This window comes from Stomoxys calcitrans, chromosome 5 (assembly GCF_963082655.1).
Source record: "Stomoxys calcitrans chromosome 5, idStoCalc2.1, whole genome shotgun sequence".
Lineage (NCBI taxonomy): Eukaryota > Metazoa > Arthropoda > Insecta > Diptera > Muscidae > Stomoxys > Stomoxys calcitrans.
In genome coordinates, this window is record NC_081556.1 from 105,673,478 (window position 1) to 105,700,415 (window position 26,938).

Consider the following 26,938-nt stretch of genomic DNA (forward strand, 5'->3'; position numbering starts at 1 on the left):
TTAACACATATTTAACACTTTATTTTGTTTTCTTAAAATAATTAACAATCTTGAACTACTTTTTGTTTTTGGTTTTTTTGTTTCCGTTTCCAAACAAAGGCCAATTTCCATTATCAAAATTAAATAAAAAAAAAACACCTCTACTTGAACAAATAAATTTCTAATACACTTTTAATTCGTACGAAAGTATTCAATGGTGCAAAAAGTTGTACTTTCAGTTTCGATTCCGATATTTGGTTTTCGAGTTTCAGATAATTGGGAGGTATTTTAGTTTTGGTTGTCTATTTTAAGGTCTTCTTAAAAGGTAACGAGTATTTGGGGTGCAAAATTTAAACATCGCCGCCAAGGTTATGAAGATCATGAAGAACCTGAAATTATAGAGCAAGAATTAATGTCATTGCCTTATAGTAGATGCTATCGTAAAGTAAAACCTACCTCCAGTACGGTAGCAATACTCCAGGCTTGTGTACGACAAGAGTCACGACAATATGCTCCGTTTTCGTTGGTTAATTCGGGTAAACCACGCCAATGCGAGGTTTGCAGCTCCCTCAAATGGGCTCTTAATATTTTCCTGTAGGTGTCAGCAATACAGATTAGTTAAATTTTCTTGGCTTCTATATCCAGTAAACCAGACTTACCAAGTTTCTGCGATGGTTTCATTTAGATGACCACATTTCTTGCCAAATATCAAACGTGCTCTCAGATAATAGCCTATGGGCCAAACCCATTCTGGTCCCTGATGATAGTTTGCGCCATGAGCCACGGTACAATCTGTGGAATCATTGGAGTTATCATAGTTACCACGATAGTTCCAGTCACTGGCATCGAGTGTTTTCATGCCCAAAGGACCCAATAAATGTTCTCTGTTGAAACAAAAATAAAATTTTATTTTAAACGAAAATAAAATTTGTTATAAATAAAAACCATTATTAATCCCTTGCTTGTTATGCAACGGAGATTGCCTGCCGAACTTTTCAATTTCTCGTTTCACTTTCCATTGTTCTGGCAAAACCGATTAAAATCCTCTCCCTCACCGGTGGTTTGGGATAGGAGACTTTACCTGGTGGCATTCTTGGGCCTAGAAAATGCTTTGAATAAGCGTTTTAGCGTACTCAAAAATTTGCGCACAATATTTACTGAATGTCGTTCGCGGACTTTATATTCCAGTAGAAGAGAGCGAGAGAGTGCGTGAGGGCGAGCAACATTTTGAGAGTTTGGTAATTGAGAGCTTGCATATTTCTGCTGGAGGTTTGTTCGCGTTCTTTTCCAGAAAAAATATGCGGGAGAGTAAGAACAGCCTTTACTCTCATTTGCTATTTAATTTGAATTAAACAGCTGAATTTCATAAAACAGCTGTTCGATGCTGAAAATTTTTACTAAAATCCTCCGATAGAAATTTGCAAGCTCTCAATTACCAAACACTCAAACTTGTGCTTGCTCTCACGCACTCTCCCGCTCTCTTCTGCTGGCAAATAAAGTACGTGAAATTAAATATTAGCAATATGTAAAATAAGTAAAAGCGTGCTAAATTCGAACGGGCCGAATCTTATATACCCTCCACCATGGATCGCATTTGTCAAGTTCTTTGCCCGATATATCTTTATGGGCAAACAAAGGATAATGGATGAGAATTGCTATGCTATTGGAGCTAAACCAAGTTATAAAAAGAGCCGATTGGGGCCATACTTGGTTTGGCTATTGGAGACCAAAATGAAAAACATTGTGCAAAATTTCAGCCCAATCGGATAAGAATTGCGCCCTATAGTGGCTCAAGAAATAAAGAGCTATATGTTATGAAATAAACCGATTGGAGCCATACTTGGTTTGGCTGTTGGAGACCAAAGTGGAAGTCATTGTGCGAAATTTCAGCCAAATCTGATAGGAATTGCGCCCTCTAGATGCTCAAGAAGTATAATCGGGAGATGGGTTCATATGTGAGCTATATCAGGTTATAAACCCATACTTGGCATAGTTGTTGGAAGTTGAAACAAAAGACTACATGCAAAATTTCTGCCAAATTGGATAATAATTGCGCACTCTAGCGGATCATGAAATCAAAACTAGAGATTGATTTATATGGGAGCCATATCAGGTTATGAAGCGATTTGGACCATACTTAAGGCAGTTGTTGGAAGTTTAAACAAAACATTACATGCAAAATTTCAGCCAAATAGGATAATAATTGCGCCCTCTAGCGGCTCAAGAAGTCAATATTCGAAATCGGTTTTTATGTCAGCTACATCAAGTTAAGAACCGGTTTCCACCATCCTTGGGACGGTTGTTGGAAGTTAAAACAAAACATTTCATGCAAAATTTCAGCCAAATCGAAAAAGAATTGCGCCCTCTTGAGGCTCAAAAAGTCAAGATCCAGGATCGGTTTATATGACAGCTATATCAATTTCAAGCGCCTAGCTTTATTCCTTTGAAAGATAGCGTGCTTTCGACAGACGGACAGTCAGGCTTTAATCGACTATAAATGTCAAGGCGATCAAGAATATATATACTTTTTTGTGTGTCAAATCAACATTTCGAGCTGTTACAAACGGAATGACGAAATTAGTATAACCCCATCCTATGGTGAAGGGTGTAAGAATTGCGGTGTTTGCGTTGTTTTTTGGTAAACACTCTCATACCGCCGCAAAACAAGAGGCACATGAGCATAAGTATTTGCAGTGGTAGTGTTAACTCAGGTGTCACTCGTTTGCTTCAAAGCGGTACATACACATACACATCACCACCACCGCAAAATCATCTGTGTTTTTATAAAAGGCGTTTGCGTTGTTTGGAGTTGAATGGTTGCGTTAGTTGCATTCATGCAAAAATGCAAGTATTTTCGTGGTGCACCACAAATGCGATACACCGCTGCTTAACTCTGGTGTGAATATAGTTGCGTACTCGGTTGACGTTGTCATTATGGTAGGTGGCCGATTTGTTTTCACAATGACGAAACTCATTAAGCATGGGCTTGGTATAAATACCAGGAAGACTCAGCTGCTACCATTCACCAAAAGAAAGAAGCTAGGAGTTTTCAAGGGAAAGGTCGTGGACAAGGTAGAGCTATCGCTCTTGGAAGGCTAAGAGCCTTGGCGCAACTCTTGACCAGAGACTGCAATGAAAACGAAACGTCTAGGAAAGCGTCAAAAGGAAATACTTGCACTACACTCCAGTCGTAATTTGAGTAAGTAAGATTTGGGGACTTTAGGCCCGGGACGATACACGGTATGTTTGCTGCAGTGATTCGAGCAATTTTTATCTATGGGTATCTGGTCTTGTCTGGCCTCAGGCTCTATATAGGGGATCCTTTCGCAGGTTCTAGCACTGCGTAGGTGCTGATCTCTTGAGCGATAGAAATTTCGCCTAGATAATTCCAAAATACTATACTCAAACTGTTGCCCTTGTATCTGTACAAGGAGTGCGGAAGATTGTTTTACGCGTTAGGCTGAAATCTGAAGTTTCTCAGTCTCGGCTGCATCGTATAGGCGGCGCGACAGTCTATACACTAGTCAGGTACTCAAACTGTAGCCCTTGTATCTGTACGAGGAGTGCGGAAGATTGTTTTACGTGTTAGGCTAAAATCTTAAGTTTCTCAGTCTCGGCTGCATCGTATAGGGGGCGCTGCAGTCTATACACTAGTCAGGTCCTTTCTCATTGACATTTTGAACATCATTATCCCGGGCAGAGTCTCAGTTGAAGTCTCTGCAGCGTCGTATAGGCGGTGCGACAGTCTATATATCCGGCAGGTCCTTCTTCATTGACAACTTAAACGTCATTTTTCCGGAGAGAGATAGTTGGCCTGCAAGCAACCCGAACGTCTATTTAACTTCGGTATATACGGTGCCTCAATTCCCAGGTCAAAAACTTCAAGTTGTACAGTCTCTGTCGCGTCGTTTAGGCGGTAACAGTTTATATACCAGGCAGGTTCTTCTACATTAACATCTTGAACGTCATTTTTTAATTTTTTCGAAGAGGGAGAGTTTGGCTGTAGGCAAACCGCACGTCTATGGACCTTCGCTGTATCCGATGCCCACATTCCCAGGTCAAGAACCTCAAGTTGCACAGTCTCTGCCGGGCAGGTGCTCCTTCATCAACATCTTGAACGTCATTCTTTCGGAGAGGGAAAGTTAGGCTGTGGGGAACCCGCACGTTTATGGACCTTCAGTATATACGGTGCTCCCATTTTGCAAGTCAACTACTTAAAGTTTCTTAGTCTCGGCTCTGTCGTATAGGCGGCGCAGGCAGGTCCCTCTTCATTGAGATCTTGAACGTAATTTTTTAGGAGAGGGAGAGTTGGGCTGAAGCTAAACCGCTCGTCTATGGACTTTCGGTGTATACGGTGCCCACATTCCCAGGTCCAGTAGCAGTCTCGAATGAGTCCCGAAGAGGGAGAGTTAGACTGTGGACAACCCGCACGTTTATAGACCAGGTCAACTACCTAAAGTTTCTCAGTCTCGGCTCCGTCGTATAGGCGTCGCAACGGTCTATATGCCAGGCAGGTCTTTTTTCTTGGACGTCATTTTTCCAGAAATGGTCAGTGGGGATGTAGGCAGCCCGCACGCTTATGGACCTTCGGTACATACGGTGCCCCCATTCCCAGGTCAAGAACCTAAAGTTTTTCAGTCTCGGCTGCATTGCATATTGCTATATACCAGTAAACTCCTTCTTCTTTGAAATCGTTAACGCAATTTTCTCGGAGATGGACAGTTGGACTGGAGGTAACCCGCAGGTTTACGGACCTTCGGTATATACGGTGCCCACAATCTAACCTGGAGCACCTTTGAATGGGTGGTGAATTGAATTTCAAGGAGTTAGGAAACCCTTTTGGGCGGTTAAAGCGTCTTTCAAGTGGATGTCTTCGAGATCTGGAAGGCTCTAGAGACGATTTCGATGTACAAGCTTACTTATCGGTCAGTCTACTACGATGTATGTGGACTGTTAGGCAGCGCCGAAGGCTCTGGCCTCAGACCGTGTGAGGTCGAGATTGATTGGAAGATGGCGGTGAATGCGCCAGCTGACGAGCTTGCCAGCGACTATGTACGAGCTTCTTGGTAGGAAAGATACGATGACTGCGATTGGCCTGTTGCTATGGGTTGCAGGAAGAAGAAGAACGGCACCTATCATAGGGCTGAAGAAGTATGACTTCGTAGTATTGATAGATTTTTTGAGAGAGAGAGACCTACTATTGAAGGGTTTGTGTAGATAAGGTGAAGTTGGATACAGAAATGTATTTATTGTTGTTGTTGTAACCACATGTCTATATGTGGAGGCGGCAATTCTCGACTAGCTCCTATAGGTGAGCAAGCTCGTTCCGGTCCAAAGGAACGATCGCCGCGGAAACATGATGGCCATTGGTTATTTAAAAGCGCCAACAACTCGCCTTGTCATATCGAGCATTATAGGCACTCAGTATTTATGCAAGAGCCGGTGCTACCCGGCCTCTCACTGAGACTCTCCGCTCGATACCGCTGATAGTCCGCGACTGGAAATGCAGCTACTCCGTATGGAGCATTCCACTATCCTAAACTTCTCGTGATAACAATGAACACCACGCAGATCAGAGCTCAAAGTTCCATCCTATGTGGTGCTCATAGTTATCCCGTGCCGTGTGTCATTGCTCTGCAATAGTGGATAGGAGGCATAGGAGTATTGGTAAACACATTTTTGCTTGTCTGAACGAATAGGCCTCTCGTAATTCTAGGATCTTTTATTCTTTTAACACTTACCTGGCCTTTTCCAAAGCAGCCCAAGCATGTTGTGCATTAAACATTTCAGGAGCCACTACCATGCTAATGGGGAAATTACATCTTAGTTGATAATCGGTCCAACCCTGTGAAGCTCCATAGCAATCTTTGTAGATGTTTTTCTTATTTGCCAATGGAGCTTTTTCAGTTTCAGTGACAAAGAAACATTTTTCGAAATTTTCCCCAATACGATGGGCCCACTCTTTCCAGGTCCAAGTAGTAGTTTGGCCTGCAAGAAACATTTAGGTTAGGTTAGGTTGGGTCCATAGATATGTTCTCACCATTGGGTCCATTGCGTGTCACCGAATTGTATTCAATGATACCCTTTTCCGACAAGGATTGCATAAACTTTAATACTGCAAACTGGAGCCCAATCAATTCCACCGCCGAACCATCTCGGGGGGTGTTGGGCCGTCCACGATTACCGGCCTTTTCAGAAGAGCCCATTTTATCCATCCAAGTGCCACAATTCCATTGATTGCCACCAAATACAAAGCCCGTTTCGGGATTAACCCCAATTTGGTTATTAAATCCATTGTCCTGCATGTGGGCATCGATTTCATGGCCAGCATTTCGTTCGCGATACTGCAAGCCCTGGAAGTGCACTTTCAAAGCCTCCTGCATGACATCAATGAGCACTTGATCGAATTCCCCTGGGCCATGGGCAGGTGAATCATCGTAAGGGAATATGCGTGATACTTTATCCTTTAATATATCCTTGCCATGGGGTACATGCTCGACATATTGTTTAATACTATGCAACCACCACCATACAGCATCACGACAATTAAATCTGGGTTTAGTGCCATTATCCAAGAGATTGGGTATGAGACCATGGCGCAAGCACTGGGCAAAGCCTAAGATTATAAAGCGGGCCTCTGTAAAACGACCCGTCAACAACAAAAGACCTCTGAGCGAAATGAAAGTGTCACGGCCCCAGCAACGCATGTAGCCCGTGGAGAAGTGTGGCAAACCAGCGGACAGTGTCACACATTGTTGAGGTGCTTTGGGTGGCTCCAATGCCGGACTTAAGGTAGGCAAATTGGCTGATTTACATATAGTCAGAAACTGCAGAGTTGCCAAAGCCAATGCCTGGGGGAAATCATGGCCATCGCGCAAAGTCTCGGGCATCATTTGATAGACTCGTTGCACCAGAATATCATAAATACCACTGACAATGGCATCAAAGTAGCAGGGAACCAAATAACGGGGTATTCTCTTCAAGGGTTCAAAGGCTTGCTTAAGCCACTGCGATAAGGCTTTGGTGCCTTCATGATGCACCAAACGATCAGCTATGTAATCCATCATCCAATCGCCATCGCGCAAATTGTTACATAATGGATGGCCCAAGTCATTCTTGGGCGAAATTTCTGTCAACAATGAGACGAAGCCCTGAAAACCACAGTAAACAATGGGCCCATAGTTGGGAATATCATAAGCAGCTCCGCCAAAGCCCATGTCGCGTTCCTCATGATCACAAGAGAAAAGAGTGCGATTTAAGTCGGTAAAATCGAGTTTCTCCACCAATTTTGTAAGTTCCTCGTACTTCTCTCCTTTTTTGTATTGCAGGCAATTGGTAAGATTTTGTAGGCTTGTGAAATTCTTACTCACTTCTGGTTTCAAAGAAACTCTAAGGGAGAAACAAATAAAATATGGGTCAAAATAAAATGTCAAACCTGATATTTCCCTTACCTTATGGCCACCACTGAACCTGGCCTCAAGTTAATCAATTCCAATTGGGTAACATTGCCATCTACCGAAATCTGGGGACGGAATACCTGAGACTTTTCCAATGGTATGTGCTCTCTTAGTTTCAATTGGAATTGTTGATAACCATTCAGGACTTTGGGGTCCTTCGTAAATGGTACCGGACGATCGAAGGGCTTGTCACTCTTCATCACTAGTTCGGCTTCCAAGATGATCTCGTCCAAACTGCCCTCAAAGCGTAGCGGCCTTACAAATGTTGGTCCTGCATTGGGATGGGGATAGCCAAAGGCAGTGTGGGCCACCAAAATAACACTCTGATGGGTTTTGGGCGAATGACGAGTGACTGCAACAATATTGGGATCCATTTGATCCACAAATACTTGACTAAATCCCTCTTCGGCCAATTGACCGTGTAAAATGTTCAAGGCTCTCTTGGCAGCTATAATGCCGCTGGAGAAGTTTACACCCTTTTCCCATTCCTGATAGGTGCGCTCCTCATCCACAACATGAATCTTAAAAGGGAAGAAGGAAGAAGGTTATTTTAAAAGTGCTCGAAGCACAACACTCCACAATACTTACATGGTGAGGCACTAATTCGTCATAGCCCCTATTACTGCCCGTAGCACAGCAAGCCATGGACACCAAGGCAGACGAGGGCAGTAGATCATATACCGAACGTTTCTCCACCGGCGAAGGATTATCATGGGTCATATCCATGAATAGGGCATGGGCTATATTGGAAGCCAAATCTCGTTTGGGATGCACCAAAAATGCCCCCACCGGTTCGCCACCATAACGATAGACCAGACGACCTTCCTCATGTGAATCCCAAGCCGATAAAGCTTCTCTGATCAATGATGTTATGCCCAAGCGATTCACAAACACATTGTCAGTGGCATCGGAATTGGTGAAGAGCTCAGCCACAACATACAACTCGGGATTAACCTCACGGGCAGCATCCAAAAGATATTCGGCTACATGCAAAGGTGTTGAGTGGCAATTATCCAAACGCACACCATCGAATATGCGAGCAGTAGTCTGTACATATTCCGTCATGTGTTGCCAAAGGTGAGGGCTGTCTTGGGGTCGTTTACCATAACGCAGTTTCACACTATCTCCCCAGGCTATTAGCTCGCGTTTTAAGTACACATTTGCATGACCGGGTTGTTTTTCGGCAAAGTCTTTGAGAGGGTCCGTGGAGCCCATGACCCAGCCATTGTGGGCCATAAAGAACTCACCCATTTTGCCGTACATGCCTTCTTCGATTTCCTGCAGCGATTTGCCCAAGGCCTTAGTCTTGGTAAAGTATTCCATGAAGACCTTGTATTTGTCCGAAATCACTCGTATTCTGGGACCATCCTCCTGCACACGTTCGTAGCGTATGCCAGCCAAGCAATTACCTATGGCATAGTTGAGATAGTCTTGTATTTCCGAACGAACCTCCTCATTTAACCACTCCAAATGGCGGCGTAGAGAATCGGAACATTTACGCAAGCGAGCCTCTTCATCAAAACAATCCGGATGGAAGGCATTGAAAATGTCCATGGCCAGCTCAAGGTTGATAGTTGCTCCCAGACGCCTATATTCGGGATCGGTTATTAATAGGATTTCCTTAAAGCGTTCCGTTTTTGCCACATTGGTTGGAGGCTCTCTCAAACGGCATTGAGCCAAGAACTCATTGCAGTATTTCATGACATTGCATTGGAACAATTCGTGTATGTTGACTTTGGGTAAATAGACGGTATGCAGCTGATAACTCAATGACTCCAAATGTCCCTCCCATTCAATAACTTTGGGCACACCAAATTGTTCCAATAGCCCATTGTCAATATCCTCACCGCATTTTGCCAATACGGCATCAAGCAGAAATGCTGGTCTCAAATAGGGACAAGTGGCACACGAATAAGTGGCATCTGGATGGTCCAACAACCATTCGGACTCATTGGCAGTGTGATTTAAGACAATGTCACAAATAGAGGCAACCTGCGAGAAAAGATGGAAAATTTTAACAAATTTTATGTAAATACCATGGATCATCATGGAGCTTAAAACTTTAATCGGACAGCACTTAGCTATTTGTGTGAATTTTGCCCCTGTTCCTTAATGGAATAATGTCCATGTGTAAATTTGCATTTTCGTAATACTAAGGTAAGGTTGAATGGGTATTTCACTATAAAGGTGAATTCATTTATAGACCAGTTTTCGCCCATTGTGTAGGAGAAGAAAGAATTGCACATTGTGTGTGCAAACCGGTAACACTGCACGTCCACACATAAAGACCCGCGTGAGAATATTATCGTGTCACGTGAGGAAATTATTTCATACTGCCAATTTATTTCCGGAGTTCTCTCAGAGAAACAAGATTTAAAGTACACTGTGATCACTCTCTTCTTTCAATCTTGTCTGATCAACGGCCAGAGAATCCCGTAAAAACGGGAGGCCATGAACAAGAAAAGTTGTTCAAAGCGGTGACAATGGTAAGGCAAAGGTTCGTGGCCACCCGGATAAAAAAATCCCCGCGGGGGTTTTTCAAGAAATTTCGGTTGTCATGTAGGGGTGCCCTATAGATTTTTTGTTATTGTCATAGTCGTGAGTTGTGCGTTGAGGCGGCAGCCCTTGGGCGATGAAGGACTCCATCGGGTTATTGCTATAGATCTGTCGAAATATGGGACGTATGGGTCATTAAAATTTCCTCACTTTATATTGTAGAGGACAAAATAGTCTAACTGAATTTAGGATTCAGGATTCGATTAAAAAAATGATTGAATCAATTAATTTTTAATTGAAAATTATAAAATTTTCAATCACGACTGTGATTGAAATATTTTCATTCAATTAATTGAATCAAATTGAATGTCGAAATATGGGACGTGTGGGTCATTAAAATTTTCTTCATTTTTAAATCACGACTGTGATTGAACAATTTTCATTCAATTAATTGAATCAAATTGAATGTCGAAATATGGGACGTATGGGTCATTAAAATTTCCTTCATTTTATATTGTAGAGGACAAAATAGTCTCCAATAGAATTTAGGATTCGTTTAGGATTCGATTAAAAAAATTATTGAATCAATTAATGTTTAATTGAAAATTATAAAATTTTCAATCACGACTGTGATTGGAAAATTTTCATTCAATTAATTGAATCAATTAATTTTTTAATTGAATATAGCAAAAATTTCAATAGCCACTGTAATTGAAAAAATGTATATTCAATTAAATAATGATTAAATTAATTAATTTTTTAATTGAAAAAGATTTTATTTTCAATTAAATTCTTAATTGAAAAATTTTTTGTGTGTATTTTTTTCTGTGTACTACTTACCCCCCATTCTTGACGACATTTCTTGACCACTTTATCCACATCATCAAAGCTAACTTTGGCACCCTTCGAAGGAGCAAAGTGAGGATTAACTCGATTCTGATTGCGCAAAGAATATGCAGACTTTGAGGAACCCAACTCTTGTATGGGTGTAAAATGTATCATATTGTAGCCAGATTCCTTGGTAACACGTAACTTTGACTCCCAGGTATTGATGGGACCCAAGAGTTTCGATAAAACAGTTTGACAACGCACCGAATCCAAGGGTATTATCTTCTGGGCACCTGCGGGTCCCACGTGTAGGGTAGGTTCTACTTGAATATAAAGGGAACCAGCATGTTCCTGTTTGTTGCTGTAGAAGAAAGTTTTGTTGTTAAAATGAATACGAAATTTAAATAGGAATTTGTCTCTTACTTATCCTTGTAGTGGAACCAAAATCTAAATGTTCCAGATATATTCATCTTCACCTCGGTATAGATGTCCGTATCGACCACATGAGTCGAATTGTATTTGTTGGTGGTAATTTTTGTACCATTCTTCAAATACCAATTTAAAATCCTATATTCAGTGCGTTTGAATTTTTGACCTATGGGCAAGAATTTAAAGATAACTTTTTGCTTTGGAGATATCATAAAACTAGCTTACCCTCTGTGGGATAATTGGTGTAAAGTACAATTTCGCGTCCCAAAAGTCCCGCATCAGGATGTACATGTACAGTTGAACCACGCTTAACGCGATATAGTACATGTTCGGCATGGGTACCCTCCGAAATGGGTACACTTAGACTCTCCCCATTTGTACCCATTTTTATGTTCTGTAAAAAAAGAATAGCCCAAAAGATGTGAGTATATAGAAAATCTCTTTTCAATTACAAGACAATACAGTAAATAATATTTTGACACCAATTTAATTTCAGGGTGCACAAATATTTAAAGATAGTGACAGTTTCCTAAAAAAATAAATATATATTATTTTCTGCATAATAAGAGATAAATGTAGGTTAGGTTTGGTTTAAGTGGCATTTTTGGTAGGTTCCTACCAAAATTGGCATGTTTTTCTTTTCTGGTAAGTTGGTAGGCTGACCTCAATTTTTGGTAGGTTTTTTCAACATGATAACTCGTCGATTATAACTCAAAATTCGATTCTGTGTAATCGTAAAGAATACAGAATGGATGTCAAGGGGACAAATACTGTTACAAGGGGTCTAACTGCTTCAAATTTCAGTAAATACGCCGTAAGTTGTGATATTGACTATAACTGGCACAAATGTTAAGAGATTTCTTCGAAACTTCTTCGTAAATTCTGGATAGGAAATGCCACTTATGTGCGTTAAATGCCGTCAATCGGTACTCAGTGCTATGTGACAGCTGCATACAAATATGGTCAGATCTAGTCCATGGTCAGATGTTGAGGGGTCCATGCAATTCACTGTTACAGCGAATATGGGTAGTAAAGCGAATTTTTTGGCTCAAACATATAAATCGTGAGATCGCTTTATCCGGGGCAAAACTACGACTTTCTGAACTCAAGGTTTCTTATTGGGAGATCGGTATAATGGATGCTATATAGATATATATATATAAGATATAGGCCATCTTTGAACGTAAGGCTATAGAGCGGTCTCGACAAAAACACGGACGAACATGCCTAGATCGTATATGAACAACGAAGATCTAGTACTTTGTAGCGTTGAAAATGTAAAATTTAATGTGTTCCAAGTGGAATGGCAAACTGGCTAACCCTTCGGTGGTGGGTATAAAAACATGCCACATTTTTGGCTTGCAAAACATTTGGTAGGAAATAATTTTCTTGAGTGGCCACACTGGTCACGATCAGTCTTGGAGTTTAAGAAAGAGATTAACGCCTTCTTTAGAATGGCGCGAACTGCATCGTTATGGGTGCCAGGCCATAGCGAAGTAATGGGAATGAAAGAGCAGACGATTTGACAGTAAAGGCCAGGGGACTGTCGCCAAAAAACTTGGTTAACCCGAAGCCTTTCGGATCGACGCAGTCCGAGCTAAAGGCGGTCGCGACGAACGTGTGGGCCTTTAACACTTTGGAGAAGCGAAACGTTCGGTAAGACGACTAAAAATCTGATGGGAAAATCCGGATCGTGAGAAGATGAGTCTATTACTGAAAGAAAGTAAGAAGGAGGTCAGTATAGCTTTCGGTATCCTAACGGGACACATAGGACTACCAGCTCACTGATTCACCACACTCATGTGTAGGGCCTATGGGGAAGATGATGAGACGTTGAAGCTTTTCTTATGTCATTGTCCGAATTTCGCGGCTAACAGACACCGGCACTTAGGTGGGAACACAATACCAGACATGAACCAACATAGGGGCGTGGTATGGTAAACAATTAGGGATTTTGTAAGTAGAGTTCTTGACTTAGATTTTCTTTTTCGCGTTTACTTTTTCGTATTAAGACCGCACAACTAGCCGACTACTGGCTTAGAAGTAGTTCCATGGGTCGGATTAATATCCGCAACTTCTTTTCAACCTAACCTAAATCGCCTATTTTACTAAATACTATTTTTATACCCACCACCGAAGGATGGGGGTATATTCATTTTGTCATTCATCAAAATATCCATTTGCGACCCTATAAAGTATATATGTATTCTTGATCAGCGTAAAAATCTAAGAAGATCTAGCCATCCCCATCCGTCTGTACGTTTGTCTGTTGAAATCACGCTTCAGTCTTTAAAAATAGAGATATTGAGATGAAACTTTGAACAGTTTTTTTGTTGTTCAAAGGCAGGTTAAATTCGAAGATGGGCTATATCGGACTATATCTCGATATAGCCCCCATATAGACCGATCCGTCGATTTAGGGTCTTAGGCCGATAAAAGCCACATTTATTATCCGATTTTGCTGAAATTTGGGACAGTGAGTTGTCGACATAATTCATCAATTTGGCACAGATCGGCCCAGATTTGGATATAGCTGCCATATAGACCGATCTCTCGATTTATGGTTTTCAGCCCATAAAAAACGCATTTATTGTCCGATGTCGCCGAAATTTGGGACAGTGAGTTGTGTTAGGCCCCTCGACATCTTTCTGTAATATGACATATATCGATCCAGATTTGGATATAGCTGCCATATAGACCGATCTCTCGATTTAAGGTCTTGGGCCCATAAAAGGCACATTTATTATCCGATTTTGCTGAAATTTGGGAGAGTGAGTTGTGTTAGGACAGTCGACATTTTTCTTCAATTTGGCCCAGATCGGTCCAGATTTGGATATAGCTGCCATATAGACCAATCTCTCGATATAAGGTTTTGGGGGGCCCATAAAAGGTGAATTTATTGTCCGATTTCGCTGAAATTTGGGACAGTGAGTTGTGTTAGGCCCCTCGACATCTTTCTGCAATATGGCACAGATTGGTCCAGATTAGGATATAAAGACCGATCTCTCGATTTGAGGTTTTGGGCCCATAAAAGGCGCATTTATTGTCCGATTTTGCTGAAATTTGGGACAGTGAGTTGTGTTAGGCCCCTCGACATCTTTCTGTAATATGGCACATATCAGTCCAGATTTGGATATATGTGCCATATAGACCGATCTCGCCATTTGAGGTTTTGGGCCCATAAAAGGTGCATTTATTGTCCGATTTTGCTGAAATTTGGGACAGTGAGTTGTGTTAGGCCCCTCGACATCTTTCTGCAATATGGCACAGATTGGTCCAGATTAGAATATAGCTGCCATATAGACCGATCTATCGATTTGAGGTTTTGGGCCCATAAAAGGCGCATTTATTGTACGATTTTGCTGAAATTTGGGACAGTGAGTTGTGTTAGGCCCCTCGACATATTTCTGTAATATGGCACATATCAGTCCAGATTTAGATATAGGTGCCATATAGACCGATCTCGCGATTTGAGGTTTTGGGCCCATAAAAGGCGCATTTATTGTCCGATTTTGCTGAAATTTGGGACAGTGAGTTGTGTTAGGCCCCTCGACATCTTTCTGTAATATGACACATATCGGTCCAGATTTGGATATAGCTGCCATATAGACCGATCTCTCGATTTATGGTTTTGGGCCCATAAAAGGCGCATTTATTGTCCGATTTCGATAGACCGATCTCTCGATTTAAGGTCTTGGGCCCATAAAAGGCACATTCATTGTCCGATTTCCCCGAAATTTAGGACAATGAATTGTGTTAGGCCCTTCGTCAGCCCTCTTCAATTTGGCTCAGATCGGTTCAGATTTGGATATAGCTGCCATATAGACCGATCTCCCGTTTTAAAGTCTTGGGCCCATAAAAGGCACATTTATTGTCCGATTTCGCCGAAATTTGAGACAGTGAGTTGCGTTAAGTTCTTCGACAACTTTCTGCAATTTGGCCCAGATCCGTCCAGATTTGCCATATAGAACGATCTCTCGATTTAAGGTCTTGGGCCCATAGCCCTCTTCAATTTGGCTCAGATCGGTCCAGATTTGGATATAGCTGCCATATAGACCGATCTCTCGATTTAAAGTCTTGGGCCGATAAAAGGCACATTAATTGTTCGATTCGAAATTTGGGACAGTGACTTATGTTAGGATTTTCGACATCCGTGTCGTATATGGTTCAGATCGGTCTGTATTTGGATATGGCTACTAAAAAGACCAATATTTTGTTCTACAAAATTTAACAATGACTTGTACTTAATAGACCGCTCAATATCCGTGTCGAATTTGGTCCAAAACGGACCATATTGCGATAAAGCTGCTATGGGAGCATAAATTATGCATTTTTCACCGGATTATGACGAAAGGTGGTTTACATATATTTCCGGGGTGGTGGGTATCCATAGTTTGGCCCGGCCGAACTTAACACCTTTTTACTTTTTTTTTCAAAATCTACCATAACTTGATATATATCTTGCTAATCAGAGGTCTTGAAATTGAACTTCTCAATTTTTTTAAAACTTCATACCAATAATTATATCGATTTTTTGTTAAAAATATTATTTAATCATTTTTTGAAAATGTATAGGTTATGCATATACTTTTTTAGACTTCCAGTTGAATAATTTAAATATTTTTAAGCAGCGCAGTAAACTAAAACAACCACAGCCCATATTTTAGATCATAAACAATCGATGATATAATTGTTTTTAAAAATCACATTTGTCGTTATGTGGACCACTTATTAGCAATTTTTTTTTATATTAAATTCACATGTTCCCGCGGAAAACCTTCTGTCAAATTTAAACTTTTGTTATGTTTGTAGAGAGAATTTTGCTATTATGTCATGCAAATTCAATGTCACCCGGACCACTTTAATTTTCAATTAAAAACACAATGTCACAGACAAATTCAATATTAGACGAGGCGGGTGCCCAAACGTTCTGGTCGTTAATGTTTACCGCAGAGTTCTGATTGATATGTTGATGGTGTTGTCGAGTTTGATTATTATTATTAATATTAGTATAACTTGGACGATTATTGTGAGGTGTTGTCGTTGTAGCGGCGACGGCGCCCCAGATGTCATTCGAATCATCTGATTTGGCGATGTTGGAATCACTTGAAATAGTCATATTGCCAGCAAGCCACAAGCGATGTAAATCACTTTAATCAACTATTAAATGAATATTTAAAACAAAACTGATCATATTGCAATGTATCGCGCTGGCATTTATAGAGCTGTCATGTTAATCGATATTTAATTTCAAATCCATTCAGAACATCCTCTTATCACTATCAAGGGCGAAACAGAGATGCTTTTGTAATAATGTACAAGTTTTCATATTTTTTTGTGTGTTTTCTCATCCCAGATGGTAAAGCGAGCGACTCGTTGTCGGAGGTTGGTTGATGGGTCGGCTGCTAAGTTGATTGACTGGACGTTATACAGACACACACATGCACATATAAAACTGCTTCTCAAGCACATGTGAATTCCGAAATTGGCAAATAACAAGAACTATGCATATAATTTAGATTGGCATCGTAGAACAAAATAAGATTAGCTTCACTGCACTTTTGGTTAATCAGCCATCCTCATCAACCATTACCCGTTTCAAACAAACCCTCAAACAACAGCACTGTCACATCAATTTGCAATAATTGCATTTCGCATCACTTGAAAACATGATCACTGGATTTGCATTTGCTTTTTCGCTTATTATTGTTAAGCAAAATATTTTGATTAAGGATTATTCTTTAAACACGTACAGTTACAGTTACACCACTTTTGTTTGTTGTTATTGTTATTTTTTTTTTTCAAACATACCTCCTCATAACTTTCAACTTTTGCCGGTTTATTCCCCATAACAATTGCTTTGGCATACTGTGGTGCTGGTGGGTTTTCTTGTTGTTGCTGCTGCTCTCGATTAATCGTCTCATGGCTGTTATGATTTTCAACGATAACATGAGGTGAGTTATTGTCTTTGACTCGGTTTGTGTTTGGGCTGTTGTGGGTGCTTTCATTGCAAACAACTTGAGGTGAGTTTTTATTATCAAGGCTCTCAACTTTTACACTCTCTCGGCGGCTCTCTTCTTCATTACTCCCTTTATTTTGTTTGTTATCGTTACTGTTGCTGTTATTACCATCATTCGATTGGGCATTAATCGGTTTTTCTGTTATCTGTTTAAAACGTTCGTAGGCCCAACGGAATATATAGAATCCCAGGAATATGGTAAATAAAGTGGTTAGATTTTTTAAAATACATTGTAGGCTCTCCTGCCACCACATTGTCGTCGTTAGGGGTTACACTTGCAGCTGTTGATTGATTGATAAGATTAATTGAGAATCTAAAAAAGGCACGCACACACACACACACACTCTACTAATTTCAAAGCCAATTGTAATAAATGCAACACAAATAACGCAAATTTTTTGATTTTCCTTGTTTTTGAATCCTTTTTTCTGTTCGTTTTATTGAAATTTAAAATATGTACATTGTAAATTGAAAAAAAGAATGTGTTTCCGCCAAGTTTACGGTTCGAAAGCAATATTGCAAATGATGCCGTACCAAAAGATCGAAAGTAATTGAAGCAAAGAAACAATAAAGAAAAAAAAACACACAGCAAGTAAGCAAGTGAGCAATGCCGGTCGCTTCATTAACGCACACAGAGTCAAAAATAGATTGCTTTAAAAAAAGAAAATAAAAACAATTGTACGCTTATTGCAGCCTAATTGATAGCATATTTGTTTATATTGCATACGCCGTTTGTGTGTAAGCACAACATTTAGCAAATAACTACATTTAGTCAACCTTAATTCAGTTGTTGCATTCTAATTTAAAACAGGCTAGAGCTTTGATCGAACATTATGTCATCGCAATATCGAACGACATTTGTTTGCTGTAAAAAAAAGAACGCATAAATTTGATTTTTAGTAAAAGTATATTCAAAAACTGATTTTCTTTAGGAACTTTTATAAATATTTGATTTTTAGGGGCGACTTTAACGTGCAACCATATTTTTTATATAAAAATGAAATGAAAATGTTACCCTAAGTGTGTGTGTGTGTGTGTGGGGCGGGGGGGAGGGAGTTTGGAATATGGGACTCAAATGAAAGGTATTTCAGACCAGAGCACGAATCTGATATATGGGGATCCGCCTCACTCGCAAAAACACTCCCATACCGGACATATTTACCGACCATAGCAATATACGGCTCCAATGAAAGGTATTTAGGAGAAGAGCACCAATATAATATCCACATTGGCGCGAAATATCTCAAAAACTCCGTACCAGTACCCCCAAACAGGACTTATTTCCTGATGTGACCGTATAGGTCTCCGATAAAAGAAGAGAGTGAAGGAAGGCGCAGCGGAGCGGGCCCTGTCCAGCTAGTAAATATATAAAATTCAATTTGTTTGTTTGTTTGTAGGTTTGTTTGTTTTTTCCGTATAGACTCAAAAACAGCTGAACCGAATACCTTGAAATTTTTACAGATTGTGTAGGTTTGTATGGAAGGAAACATAGGCTATATAATTTTTTGATATCGGGAGAGGGCGGACGCTCCCCCTTACCCCAAAAGTACCACCTAAAAATAAAAGTGAACCAATCGGGACAATATGGGACTCAAATGAAAGGTATTCAGGAGCAGACTACGAATTTCGTAGTAAAAATTGGGTCCAAGTAACCGGGGGAACGCCCCAACCCCAAAATAGGTTTATTGGACGACCACGACAATATGGGACTCAAATGAAAGGTATTCAGGAGTAGATTACGAATATAGTCAGGAATAAGGAATAGGCTTTATAATTTGTAGATATCAGAATGTGGCGGACCATCCCCCGTTACTCCAAAATCACTACCCAAAATCAAAAGTGGATGGATAAGGACAAAATGGATATCAAATAAAAGGTATTAAAGAGTAGAAGACGAATATGGAATTAAAAATTGGGTCCAAATACCCCGCAAGTCGCCCTGACCCCAAAACTTCTAAAAGCCGAAAAATTGAACGTCCATATCAATTTGGGCCTCAAATGAAGGTATTCGGGAGTAGATTACGAATTTGGCATACAAAACCAGATCGAAGTGTAGAGGGTCTCTTCACCCCAAAAAAAAAACACCCCAAATGGCCGATTTGTTTGTTTGTTCCGTAAAAGAAAAAAAAAACGACTGAACCTATTTTCTTAAAATTTTTACGGATTGTTTAATTTTTTGTGGGAAGAAACATAGATTACATAATTTTTGGATATCGGATGGTGGCGGACCTTACCCCTTACCCTAAAAACACCACACAAAACCAAAAGGGGTGTGATTTAAGCGAGGGGGCCGCCCCATCCCCAAAACCTAACAAGTGTTTGGGAGATCACCCCAACTCCCAAAACACCCCTAAATCTGACTCATTTACTGACCATGGCAATATGGGACCCAAATGAAATGTATTTGCGGGTAGAATACGAACCTGATATCCAAATGTGGGACCAAGTTTCTCGGGGTCCACACCTTCCCCAAAATACCCCCAAACATTACTTATTTACTGACAATGGCAATATGGGGCTTAAATTAAATGTATTTGAGTGTAGAATACTAATCTGATATCCAAATGTGGGACCAAGTGTTTGGGTTGCCGCCCCTCCCCAAAAACATCTCCCAAAGAAGACAAATTTATTACCACAGCAATATGGTGCTTTTCTGTAATGACAGACTTTTTTCTGCGACAATTATTTGTTTTCAATTACATTTTTAATTGGAAAACTCTAAAAACTTTATTCATACGTGGCTTCGACTTCTTAAGGACTGATTAAATTAACTAACGCTGATAAATTGAGCAGATTTGTATGCGTTTATGGCAGAATCTATATAGGTGGATAGCCAAAATTCGGCCCGAGTGAGTGAGTTCATTGGTATTTGCCTTTTTGAGATTACCAAACAATTTTAAATTAAATGCCAATGCAACGTTTTGGTCTGCTGAAATAATACGGCTGGACGAATTTTATAATTGATTACATAAGCTTATAAAGGGTGATTTTTTAAGAGCTATAAAAAAGTTTCTCAAAAAAACACATAAAATTCATGAAATCTTTATTTGAATCGATATCATGCAAAAGTTGATCGTGATTACGCCTCAAATGGTCCATCCCCCTAGTCAATTTTTGTTATACTCTTTTCAACAATAAATGCTTCAATGTTGTCTGTATAGATATGAGATTTAACATACCACCACAAAAAATAGTCTAAAGGCGTTAAATCGCTCGATCTAGGCGACCAATTGACCGGTCCCGAACGTGAAATAAAATGTTCAGCGTCTTTTTAAAACCACGCGCCAAGTAAGTAAAGCTCTTGCATTCACAGTTACGTTACGATTCGCATAATCTTTGAAGAAGCACTGTCCAATGATGCCACCAGCCAATAACCGCACCAAACTGTAACTTCTTCTGATGCATTGGTAGCTCTTTCAATGCTTATGGCTTCTCTTCACTCCAAAATCGACAATTCTGCTTATTTATGTACCCATTGAGCGAAAAGTGAGCTTTGTTTATAAAATGGAAGAAGCGCACGATGAACTTTCCTAACAGAGCACGCATTTTGATAATAAAATTCAATAATTTGCAAGCGTAGACCAAACTGAAGATGTTTGACAGTAAAACAAACACGAAACATGCGTGATCTGTTTAAACCAGCGTTGCCAAAAAGATAATAGTTAAAAAATCACCTTTACAACGTACATAGTACACATAGAACAAATTGAGTTATATATTCAATACGATCTGTTTTTGAGGTGTGCAATGATGCTTAAAATAGAGGTCACCGTAGCGCAGAAGTTTGCATGTCCGCCTATGCCGTGGAACGTCTAAGTTCGAATTCTGGAAGAAAAAATATTTCTAGGATCGTTAATGCTGGTGACATCTGTGAGGTACTATGGCATGTAAAACCTTCACCCCAAAGAGGTGTCGCACTGTGGTACGCCGTTCGGACTCGGCTATAAAAAGGAGGATCCTTATCATTGATATTTGACGTGAATCAGTTAGCAATCATTGATATGTGATAAGTTTGCCCCTTTTCCTTAATGGAATGTTCATGGGCAAATTTTGCAATGAGGTTTAAAATATACTTAAAAATAGAACCGTAGGATCTATGGACATCAATAGTCAAATCGAGAGAAGGGTTTAAATGGGAGCTACATCTAAACATGGTCCGAATTGGTAAATTTGCAATGAGGTTGTATGGCCTTCAAAAGTCAAATCAAGAGAAGGGTTTATATGGGAGCTACATCTAAACATGGTCCGAATTGGTCAATTTGCAATCTTAACAGACCTACATCAATGTGAAATATTTAGACATTTATACCTTTGTAACTCGAAGTGCCAAAAGAAAATGTGGAAGTTAGTTAAAGATATTAGTATGGATATTAGTATGGTAGTTGTAAATTCAAATTTTGCCCATGAACATTCCACTGGTTGTATTAACAGAAATTTTATTATTCTCATAGAATTTTTTGTGAACTGTGAATGGTGAAATGAATTTTTTGCTGCAATTTAATTTAATACCCTTTTATTTAATCCCGCAGATTATTTTTTTTTATTATAATTCAGAGGTGATTATATGGTTTTATTTGTTTATTTTTCTGTTTCTTATGCCTATCGAATGTGTTAAAGACCTTTTGATGTATTTGCAAAACAAAGGATTGTCCCATTGGCCGTTTGTATTTTTGATATTTGTTGTTAAACAATTTTTTTTCGAAATGTTTGCAAAGAAATTCTGTTTGTATTACTTTTACTTTTTTGATACAAAAAACAGTTCACATGTTTTTTATTCTAAATTTACGTTAAACTATTGATGCGAGGATTTAGATATGTACGAGTATATATATGTATTTAGATGCATCTCAATTTGAACTACCGCATACCAGACAGTGTCAATGTACTCAAGATTTATTTTCTTTTTCTTCTTTTGTACCATGGTTGCATAAAATCAATTTGCATTGATGTCGGGCGGGCATGCAGGAAATACATCTGTTCGATTTTAAGTATACAGCATAGGGCCATTGAATTGTGATAGTTCTATAAGTTTGAAATAGATGAAGATATTGTTAATTATACCGTCCACTATAGGAGGGGGTATACTGATTTTGTCATTCCGTTGGTAACACCTCGAAATAGTCGTTCCATAAAGTATATAAATTATTCACCGTCATGACATTTTGCCATGTCCGTTCGTCTGTCCGTCCGTCTGTCCATCCGTTCGTGTGACCGCTCATTCATTCTTCTGTCCGTCCGTCCATCCGTTCTTCTGTTTATCCGTCCGTCTGTCTGTTGAAATCACGCTAACTTTCGAAGGAGTGAAGCTACGCCCTTGCATTTTGCACAAATACTTCTTATAAGTGTAGGTTCGTTGGGATGGTAAAAAGACAAATCGATCCATGTTTTGATATATCTGCCATAAAAACCAATTCCCCAATTTGACTTTTTGATCTTTCTAGAGTGCACAATTCTGATCTGATTTGGCTCAAATTTGCCAGTTTGTTATGACTTCCAACAACTGTGCCAAGTATGATTCAAATCGGTCTTTAACCTGATATAGCTGCGGTATAAACCGATCGCAGAGGTTCGCATGTCCGCCTATGACGCTGAAAGCCTGGGTTCGAATCCTGGCGAGATCATCAGAAAAATTTTCGGCAAAGTTTAAGCCAAATCGGTTAAAAATTGTGCCCTTCACATTTTCAAGAAGTAAAATCGGGAGATCGGTTTAAACAGCAGCTATATTAAATCATATACTAACTTGATCGAATAAAAATTCCAACATATCAATACTAATAAGTAGCATTTTTGCAAAATTTCAAGGGTAAATTGCAAATGGATCAGTTTCCGTCTATGTTATCTTTGGAAGCTCATGTATTTAGGTTGAGCAGACCGCCTCTGACGCGACTTATTAGTCTCTGGGAATCCATATCAAGGAAATATAGAAGAATATTATATTGAATGTGTGCGTAGGGGTTTTGGAATTGAGACGCTAGTTAGTGCTCTATTTTCGTCTAGGATTCTCTCCCGTCTTACAATATCGCATAGTAAAGTTTCGTGCATCCTACTTAATTTCCTACCCCTAAGGTCAAAATTGATACTAACACTTAGTTCGGCGCTTAAATCAATCCAATTTCTAGTCCAAAAAACACCTGTTCATCTGCATTTCGGCATATTCGGTGAGGAAAGAATCGTATAAATATAGTCGAAGTGTAGTCTTAGCGTCTCCGAAAACATACTAGGAAGCCCAGTTTCAATATGTAACATATATAGGGTTGCCCAAAAAGTAATTGCGGATTTTTCATATAGTCGGCGTTGACAAATTTTTTCACAGCTTGTGACTCTGTAATTGCATTCTTTCTTCTGTCAGTTATCAGCTGTTACTTTTAGCTTGCTTTAGAAAAAAAGTGTAAAAAAAGTATATTTGATTAAAGTTCATTCTAAGTCTTATTAAAAATGCATTTACTTTCTTTTAAAAAATCCGCAATTACTTTTTGGGCAACCCAATAGTTGGGTGTATTGTTGGGTAGGTATAGTACTTCCTTGATAAAAAAAAACCTGAAATGCTTCTCCACCTGATCATACCGTTCATATATGGGGGGTATGAACGAGCCCGAAAAATAGGATTGCTTTAGCGGCTGCGTTACATATTTTCATCTCATTAGAAATCTGGATTCTTCCGTTGTGAATGTAGTGGAGCCACGAGAAGTTTATTGCAATTTGCGCAGACTGTAGCTTGCCCGAGAGATGTTCCTTGAAAGATAAGTGAGATTCACACCCAGATATTTATACTCATTTAAAACTTCTATGGGACAAGTACCATAATACCATGCCAAACTTCTGCCAATTCCAATACCCTTTCAGAAGATGTCAATTTTAAATTTCGTTAGGTTTAGACTTGGAAGCCACCGTAGCGCAGGGGTTAGCTTGTGCCCCTATGACGCTGAACGCATGGGTTCGAATCCTGGCGAGATCATTAAAAAAATTTTTCAGCGGTGGCTTTCCCCTCCTAATGCTGGCAACATTTGTGAGGTAATATGCTATGTAAAACTTCTCTCCAAAGAGGTGTCTCACCGCGGCACGCCGTTCGGACTCGGCTATAAAAAGGAGGCCCCTTATCATTGAGCTTAAACTTGAATCGGACTGCACTCATTGATATGTGAGAAGTTTGCCCCTGTTCCTTAGTGGAATGTTCATGGGTAAAATTTGTTGTATTTGTAGGTTTGGACTTAGGCCACAAAGAGAGCAATATTCCCATAGCGCGCCAACCATCGACTGTAATTCCACAGGGGAGTCCGATAAAAGGACTATATATATATCATCCGCATACATCAACGGCCTAATTTCGACATCCCCAATTCGAACACCCGTGGGTAAAAAAAACATCGTGTAGATCATTTAAATACAGCGCGAATAAAACTGGACTCAATAAACACCCTTGTCTAACCCCCTGAGTGACCTCAAAAGTCTCAGATTATGGTGAGCCGTCCCATATCTGACTCGTAATATCGCTATATATAAGTCGCAATATATTTATGACCTTTGAAGGAAGTCGAATTCTGACTAGAGTTTCGCGGTATCATGTCAAAAGCGGCAGAGAAGTCAACAAAGAAAGCGTATGTGTTCTTTTTATTCCTCCAGTTCACATGGATAATATTTGTAAGATTGAATATGTTGTCGTTCGTAGAATAACTGCTTCTGAACCCTGCCTGGTATTCATTTAAAATCTCTATCCACCAATTAATACGCTTCAACACTATCCCAGTAAATATCTTATAAAGCGTATCCAGTAGAGACAACCCTCTGTAATTTGCCACATCATTAAAATCGCCCTTTTTGTGCATAGGAACAATAATAGATCTACGGAAGGAGGATGGAATAGTCTCGCGGAGGAAAATACAGTTCAGTAGATGTAAAACTTCCGTAGAAATTGTGCAGGATCGTATTTATAATATTCGAAAGGGATTCTATCATTACCCGGCGCCTTGTTACTTCTAGTATTCCCAAGCACAAATAACAACTCATGCATCTCGAAGGGGCCATCAACAAAAGGGTTGGTGTGTAGTGGGAGCGTCCAGTTCATATCAGTCGAAAGAGAGGCATTTGACAATAACCCGCTAAAGTATATGCGGAATGAACCCCTGAGGTACCAATCCTCAGGGGTCTGTTCTTCAATCTGTTTGCCAGTTTCCACCAGTCTAACGAATTCTTGACGCTGTTCAAGACATGTCGTTGAGCGATACTATTTTGTAGAGAAGTTTTACATGACTGAAGATCTCAAAAAAGGTGTGATATTCTAAGGTTTTCAATGTCTTTTGAAAAGTTTTGCATTTGTTAGAGAATGAATTAATAAAAGGTTGAATAAAACATATTCCCAAGTGTGGCAAATGGAATGCGAACTTACCCTCCCTCATTGCATTATTGCAAGCATAAAAAATGCATACAACTCCATCGCCTAGTTGAGCATAAATAACTGTTGCCTAGTGTACTCGTATTCATAACTTTTAATAATATTATGTAGTTTGTTTTTAATAATCTCAAGTTCATGCTTATCAATTCAAAAATGTGAGAGAGATAGAGAAGAAGTGCGATTACTTCGCTCTCTCAACTGCGGTGATTTCACTTTAAAGTGCACTCGCCATCTAGTGGTGGTGCATATTAAATGTCTGCATCTATGGCGGTGGGACAAATGTAATGTTATGCAGAATGTCATGGTACAAACCCGTTATTTTATGGTGTATGGTGTTGCAACTTTTGAATGCAGATTTCAAAAAGCCATAGAGTTCAATTATAAGGTTATGGTACTTACAAAGATATGGTGGGGTGTGTGTGTATATATGTACAAATATTTACAATTTGTTGTTATTTGTTTTTATTCAAATACGTCGTTTTCTTTTTTTTATTATATTGAAATATAAAATTGTTTAAAAGTTTCAATCACATAGTTAACTTTTCATGCATATTGGGAGTGGTTATACACAATTTCTTGCTTTTTTTATTTATAGCAGACACTTGAAGTTTTTTCCCCTCTTTTTCAATTGTCTTTATTATCGCTAGTTTGTTGCTGTTCTACAATTCCTTTAATTCGTTTGTTTTTACACAATTATTTTTCTTATCACATATTAGAAAACAAAATTGGAAATATTACCTAAAAACGTTTCTTGATAAAAGTTGTCAATTAAACGCACGCAGGGATGAATTTTATTTGCTTCGCAACTTTTCAAGGTGACCTTTTGAATGAATCCGACTCGTGAAGAAGAAGTCAAATGTATTCACACTTAGCGGACGAATCACTTTTATGCTGTTGTCTTTGCTGTCGAAAATCTCAAAGACTCACCCGCTCGGCGTGCACAACGAAACTATACTAACAACAGCTGTTAGTAATGCTTTGATGGGGAGGTCTTGCCGCCACACAGATTGTTGTGTGTATTTCTAATACAGTTTGCGCGCGCCTCCCTCTTTGCTTTGCTTTCGGGAACACGATGATTGTGGGGTTTTATTTTCTGTTTTTATTTACTCTTTCGCATCATCTGATGGCTTGTTCTTATGACGTCACGCGGAGTGCAATATTTGATGGCATAGTTGGGGATGTTTACAAGCGATACTTACGGCTGTGAATGAATGTGAACATATGATTCGATAAAACCGGCGCCAAAACGATTGTAAACAAAGAGAGAACGAATGAGAGAGAGAGAGAGAACAAACCACTTAATAGAATTTAAAGTTGCCATATTGTTGCATGTGGCCATAT

At 39.5% G+C, this 26,938-nt stretch overlaps 1 protein-coding gene across 1 annotated transcript; it reads right to left on the reverse strand.

Annotated features, from left to right (window-relative positions):
- Window positions 1–26,551, reverse strand: LOC106087675 (glycogen debranching enzyme). The gene is made up of 12 exons (XM_013252807.2): window positions 26,336–26,551; window positions 17,001–17,489; window positions 11,415–11,583; window positions 11,184–11,355; window positions 10,773–11,121; window positions 8,025–9,428; window positions 7,431–7,957; window positions 6,020–7,368; window positions 5,721–5,967; window positions 639–863; window positions 436–571; window positions 1–368 (listed from the first exon to the last, which is right to left on the reverse strand). Exons 2-12 carry the CDS (start codon window positions 17,460–17,462, stop codon window positions 330–332), a joined length of 5,079 nt encoding a protein of 1,692 aa, XP_013108261.2. The 5' UTR covers window positions 17,463–17,489; window positions 26,336–26,551; the 3' UTR covers window positions 1–329.
- Between the last annotated feature and the right edge of the window lie 387 nt (window positions 26,552–26,938).